The sequence below is a fragment of a genome, unplaced genomic scaffold, assembly GCF_019419815.1.
Source record: "Pyrus x bretschneideri cultivar Hongxiangsu unplaced genomic scaffold, Pyrus_bretschneideri_v1 Contig6, whole genome shotgun sequence".
Lineage (NCBI taxonomy): Eukaryota > Viridiplantae > Streptophyta > Magnoliopsida > Rosales > Rosaceae > Pyrus > Pyrus x bretschneideri.
This window is the reverse complement of record NW_025999798.1, coordinates 3,304,228-3,311,407: the sequence shown is the minus strand read 5'-3', so window position 1 is coordinate 3,311,407 and position 7,180 is coordinate 3,304,228. Positions and strand designations below refer to the sequence as shown.

General features: G+C 36.8%; 1 protein-coding gene across 1 annotated transcript; it reads right to left on the bottom strand.

Annotated features, from left to right (window-relative positions):
- Positions 1-5,181: 5,181 nt before the first annotated feature.
- LOC103966698 (F-box/kelch-repeat protein At1g23390) lies at positions 5,182-6,485 on the bottom strand. The gene has a single exon (XM_048572058.1). It carries the CDS (start codon positions 6,480-6,482, stop codon positions 5,340-5,342), a length of 1,143 nt encoding a protein of 380 aa, XP_048428015.1. The 5' UTR covers positions 6,483-6,485; the 3' UTR covers positions 5,182-5,339.
- Positions 6,486-7,180: the final 695 nt, after the last annotated feature.

The window sequence follows — 7,180 nt, the reverse complement described above, 5'->3', positions numbered from 1 at the left end:
TTTTTCTGCTTTCAAAAGAGAAACAAAAGCACAGCTTTGAATCATGACGAAAGTGCCACTTTCAAAGTCGCATTAGCCTACTCCTCCGTCACGTTAATTTCTGCTTAATTTTTTTATTAATTTTAATTAATCTCAAGTTTTACTTCGTAGTTGCATGGCTAATCAATTTTTTGTTTTATTTTTTTTTTCCAAAGTCTCCAAGCAGGTAATGGTAGCAATCCCAAACCTAACATACGTTCACTCAACTCAACAATGATAAATAATAAATAAATAAATAAATAATACGTTCACATCCCAGATTAAATAAATTAAATTGTACGTCTTTGAAGTACCTAACCTATCTGGGAAATTAAATAAGAAAGGAAGAAAAATGATTCCTTTTTTGGGCCTGTGAATTACATGTTGGGCTACCGGGGCCCACTTTGAAGTGATGTGAGCTGCGGTGGTGGGCCAATAGCCGAGACCAAACAATATTGCCACACATTCTTCTTAATTTGTTTATTTATTTTGAGATTTTCCCAACCAATCTCTGGATGGTGTGACGCAGCGCTGATCTAACATTGACAACGATGTTTGCTCAATCCCAACTAAAATGAGAGCAACTTTTAAAAATGTAATCTTATTTAGGAGAGTGGTTTATATGTCACATGCACACAGTTGTCTAGTGTTTTTTTTTTTTTTTGTTTCTCAAAAGAAAAGATGATTGGTTGATAGTTTCGTCATGATAGTCTACCTTTTTTAGGTCCAAAAAGACTCGCATAAGCATCTCAGCTTCTTCTTGACCATCATCTTGTGATTTACCAGCATTTGAAATCGAACCCAAGATGTGTTTGTGAAATACGACCATGAAATTCATTTTCAATAGAACGTCACAGTAGCATATATCTATAAATTCTATACCATATGAGTCATTCTTGTCATAACAATAATGTACTCGGGTCATAAAAGTTATTCTTCACCGCCATTTTCCTGATTCATGAAGATGAAGATTGTTGTACTTATCGATCACCACGTGCCATTGATTCTATGAGTAGGCAGTCGGACCAGTGCTCACGAATTTTTTTTTATTATTTTCAGTCGTTTACAAGAGGCCCGAGGGCCCAGCCCATGAAATGGCTTCAGGGATTGAGTTTTACAAAGAAATTGAAGCCCAAATTAGGAGTTTTGGGCTATAAGGGAATCCGTAAAGGCCTACGTTGAGACTAATATTTTTGTTTGTATGCAGTGGCCGTTATCAAGTTATCAAATTGGACCCAAAAAAAATGTTTGTGCCTTCCAATTAAGAGCATTTTCCACTATTTTTCTGTTGGCAGTCCCAAAAAGGAGTTTTTTTTTTTTTTTTTTAATTAATTTTTTATCGCTTATAGACAAAATTTAGTCTCTAATTTCACAATGTCATTTTTATATTATCTTTCAAATTTATCAGAAAACCAGCTTGCACATACCTAAATACCCTTATAATAAAACCGAAGTATAACCATAAACTAAAACCGATTTGATATTATGCGTTTGTTCAAAGATGGAAACTAGAGTCTGGAGTTCAACAAAAAAAAAAAAGATGGAGACATCAGAGGCTCGCCTATATAAGTTCTCAACGGAAAACACTTCAGTGAATTGGATAGCAATTAAAAGAGGATTAACGTCTATAATTTCTTTGGTTTTATATTGTTATGAGTTTGTATATATTGACGTCAATTTCTTGCAATTAGGTTTTAATTTTTAAGACATATTATAGCTTTTTTAGATTTTTCAATTAAAATTCACTTTTTCATTCTAATTGGTACATGAAAGGAAACAAAAGCGATTTTTATATCACTTTTTCAGAGTTTCTTTGTAAAACCGTATTTGTCCATTTTACACTACCAATTCGCACTTCTCTATTCTTTGCGGACACTCAAAACTGACTACATTATAAAAAATGTTGCACTTATAAGTGAAGTCATACGGTAAACGAGGAATGCTAAGATATATGAGTTTGATGGAACTATTTCATAAGAAAAAAGGGCTAAATATATTTTCCACCCTCAAAATTTGAAGTGATTCTTAAAATGAGTCACGAAGTTTTAATTTTTTCACATTACCGCTTTAAAGTTTTGAAATTGTATCCATTTACACTTTTGTCTATTTGAACTTCCAATTATCCATCACATTGATGAGTTTTTTTAGTCAACGTGGTGCAAACGTGAATTACATGTCAATCCATTACGAATTTTATGCTCATCATACCATCAATTTAAATAAAATTCACATAACTCATTAGACAAACTGTGTAAATTAACACAATTTCAAAATCTTAAAAGGTAATGCGAGAAAGAGGATGCTAAATGTGGTTAGCACATGAATAAAAGAAGATAAGAGATTTTTATTTCATGGTCCCATGGCTTTGAAGATTCGAAATTGTTGTGATAGTACAGGAAAAGGATGTTGCAGTCATGCAACTGCATACGCCTGCAGATAGGATTGGTATAAATGCTATTTGGGCACAATATTAGCCCTTGTCAATTCATGCATACGTTGCTGATTGATACAAAATGTAAAAAAATCGGTTTGCTTGCCGTTGACAATGAAGCTTGTCTCTCCTAATTCATACAAGATGCATAAACATCACGTGACGACTATTGTATACGAACGATTGTTACAGAATACGATATAGTAACATTCAAGTTTTTATTTATTGCTAATACAGCGAGTGGTGTAGCGGTGATTGAGTTTTTAGTAATTTTGTGTTTGTTTGGTATGCGTTTGTTGGATCACTGTAGAAGATGCACAATTGACACATTCTTATACTCGTGTTTTGTTATTAATAAATTATAAATATCACTTCCTTAAATTATTTTGTGAGTTTGAAAGATGGTAGAAGGTAACGACACTGGTGCATCGATTCATTTATTTGTTACAATTATTCAAAATTCGTAAATAATGAATTCGATACTAGATTATTATGGCATGTATTTTATGTAGAGTAAATCAATTCTTTCACCTTGCTTGCCATCCTTTACTTTCCCAATAATGTTCATAGCATGATCAAACACATATATTGCAATGCATAGTTCCAAACTCTAGATCTATCTGTCCACTCAGCAGATTTATAACTGGGGCCATTGTATGTTACCCTTATCTGAAAATAAGATATTATGTCACATCCCGCCCTGGACCCCCCATCATATCCCGGGCTCTACTCTACCGTAGCACGATATTGTTCGTTTTGGGCCACGACCACGCCCTCACGGTTTTGTTTCTAGGAACTCACACGAGAACTTCCCAATGGAACACCCATCCTGGGATTGCTCTCGCGCGAACTTGCTTAACTTCGGAGTTCTGATGGAACCCGAAGCCAGTAAGCTTCCAAAAAGCCTCGTGCCAGGTAGATATGAGAATGTACATATAAGACAATAATTTTTAATAGACATTATCTTTGAGAAAAGACAAAAAAATTGACTTTTTAATTATTCTAGGAGGAAATGGGCTTCATTCAATGAAATGCCTTGTTTGGTTAGCAAAAGAGGTAGCTTACTTTCTTAATGCTTGCACTAAAAGCTTATACCGAAAAATAAACGATTAGATCATTTAAACATCATTTAATCATATATATATACATGATCGAAAATAGCTATGTAATCAAATTCAGCTAATGCTAGTCAAATTTTTATTGGTTACAACTACATCACCACCTCCTTAACTTAGCAGACTTAAGTTGCTCATCAATCTGCGGCTGCTTCCTGTCCTGCCTATTGTCTGCCAAGACCCCGAATTTCTCTCCGGAGCTCTTATTCGACACCCAGCTGTCGGATTCATTAGCCTTCGATTGTGACTCTCATTTTGTAATGAGCAATATTATGAGATTAAATTGTAGATAAAATTTTGTAAATTAAATGACGTAGAAGTTGACAATTTAATTATTACTTAAGCATTAAGAAACATGCTCATTTTCTATTAGCGATACGTCATTTAATTTATAAATTTTGTATTAAATTTAATCTAACTATCATTACTCTTTTGTAATTCATCGTTCCATTGTTCTTCTTAATGGGGGTCGTTGGATATGGAGCGTAATAATTCATCTATTGAAATCTTTCTAAACCCATCATTACTTGATTCCCAACGTTCCACACACCCAAAGCATGATAATTCATCATTACCTAACGGGTAATGCTAAATTATTAAAATTGTAGGTAAAATTTTGTAAACTAATTAACATAAAAATTGATGATTGATTTATTATTTAAGCATTGACAAACATATTCATTTTTATTGATGATAAATCATTTAGTTTACAAATTAAGCGTTACCCTTATCTAATTCGTAACCCTAAATCAGACCAAGAAGATGATGTTTTTTGTTTTGTATTTATGTTTTTAGTTTATTATTTATATTTATTTTTAGCTTTGTTGGTTTAAGTTTTTAAATCGTTTTAAAAGATTTTTATAATAATCTAGGTGGCACCATATGAAATTTTTTTTGTCTATCAATTAGCTAACAGGATCCTCTTTGTGATGATCATGGAGATCTGTGAATCGTGCGGTCAGTTTTTGTCGATACTATTTGTGTTTAATTTTAAATAAAAAAATTAAAATGATTTCTAACTACATGGTGTACGATGAAACGACACGATTAACAGATTCTCCGGATTTCCACAAAGAGGATCCGGATCAATTAGCACACTTACAGAAAATTTGATGAAAGTGAAAGAACCAAATTAATACCCACCACGGGATGACCGAGTGGTTGGAGACGAATTCCAGACATGTATTTCACACGACACATCCTAAATTGGATTATGGTGCTAATGGATCACAAGATGGTGGTTGGAAAGGCTAAAATGATTATGTGTGTCTTCACGTTCTCTAAAATGATGGACTGTCGTGGTAAAATCACCAACTAATCTCTTTTTGCAAGAAAAAAAATAAAAAACAACAAGGAACCAAATTAATTGATTGATGAAGCTTTATATTTCCAGTACTATTTTGACTAAAATGTCCAATTTATGGACCAACCGTGATAAAAGACATTTTATAAAAGATAGAATTCGAACGGTGTTCACCACGAAAGTTTAAATCTAAATTTTTTTATGGGACTATTTTTTGTTACCCCATGAAAACCATTAGTCCAGTTTAAGCAATTTTTAAACTGAATCAAATAACGTAGTGTTAATAATTGAATTATTAGCATTACCCTTTAATGTACATGTGCACGATTTTTTGGATTTATTAAATTCAACGAAAGCTCTCAAAACAACATAGTTCTTGGTAAAATAATAGTATTCCATATAATTCTTTTAAAAAAAAAAAAAATATTCCTTATATACGATTAATCTTCCGCCATGATTCTTGCTGCCTTGTTCAAACCACTTTCAGCGCTCCAAGTTGTACGGCTTTATGCAAATCCGGTAGACCAACATTCGAACACTTCACCACCAACTTCTGCATTCGGGTGCCGTCGTTCACAACCGCATTCCCTACGCTCCCCCACCTGCACCCGCCGTCGACAAGCTCGCAGAGGATCAGCTCCTCCGGCGACCAAGTGTTATGCAGGCACACCATATCTCTCGTGCAGCTCATCGAAACCGTCCCCGCGCAGTCTGTCTCGCCCTTCAGCTTCTCCAGCATCGCCGGCGGCATCTCCCCGATCAACGTTTTGCACTCAAGCGACACCCCGTTCACTTCCCACACTTTCATGGTTTTCAAATTCCCCGCGGTTCCGACCGCCTCCACCAAAATAAAGCGGCCATTAGCGAATCCCGTCACGGCCCCGAACACCGTCCTGTCGGGACACAGATCGTACGGTCCACACCACGTCTTGGAATCGGGATCGAAGGTGTAGGTCAAACCGGTGTTTTTATCCGTCACGTACAGTTTGCTGTCGTCAACGGCGACCGAGAGCCACGTGGAGGCAGCAGAGTCCTTGAGGATAGCGGGCATTGAGTTGCACGTTCCCCATGTGCGCTCCCTCGTGTCGTAAATTTCGACGGCCAGGGGGTCGTCCTCGTAATCGCAGGTGCCGCCTGCGACGACTATGCGGTGGCCCACCAGCGCGACAATCGGGTCGGTGCGCCAGACCAACGGGGCGTCCACGTGGTTCCACGTGTGGTGGAGGGGGTCGGTTGAGAAGGCGAATTTGGAGGGAGACAGCATGTAGAGGAGCGTGGAGTGGGAGGATCGGAGGGTGGAGATGGATTTCATGGACGGCTGAAAGTGGATGTCCATCCAAGCGTGCGAGGCAGGGTCGTAGGCACGTGCGTTGATCTTGTAGGGAGACCTGATCGTTTGGGCGAGGACAATGAGCCAGGGCTTGACGTTTCGGTTGAGGTGGCGGAGGGAGGAGGAGACGGCGCGGTTCCAGGACTTGGACACGTGACAGGCAGGAACGAGGTGAAGGAGAGGCACGTGGTAGAGTATGGCCTCTAGGATGTCTCCGTAGAGTGGAGCTTCTTCCTGGTCTTCGATGCTGGAGATTTTGGTCGGAATTTGAACATGCAACGCCATTGCTAATTGTTTTAGAGAGAGAAAAGAAGGAGAAAGAGGGAGATGATTAGTTTGAGTGGGAAAGCTGTGCGTGGCCGGATCTTTATATAGGGAGCGTGAAGTGGATATAATTTATACTTCCTTGGCTAAGGTTAGGCTTAACTTCGATATATATATATTTTTTAATAAATGATATGACCTACATTAAATCAAGTTTAACTTCATCACGGACTAATAATAATGTGATTCAAATTTATTTTTACGATAATAAAATTTAAATAACTTTTATTTATAAGTTATAAAAAATACTACTAAATCGTATTATTAATATCACTAAATCCTAGTATTAAATGATATTAAAACTTTAATTTGAACAAAAAGAAAAAAAAAAACATGTTAATAATTCGTTTGTTTTTTTAATGTTAGAGAATAAAAAAAAACAGAGAAGCGTGAGGTGACCGGTGGAGAGGGGCGGGTCGGTGGACCTGACCGCGACTAGATATTGGTGAAGAAATAAAAACAAACAATAAGAGAATAAATCCACGCCGTCCATTTTGGGGCTTCACCACCAACCAACCACATTTTTTTATGATTCAATCCAGAAGTAGTATAATCCCAGAGAGGTGTAGATGACCTAGCCAAACAGAAGTATTAGACAGCCAACCACCTTGGACAAATTTGTCCAGTCCAAACTACACAAACGAAGACTTCTTGATTCA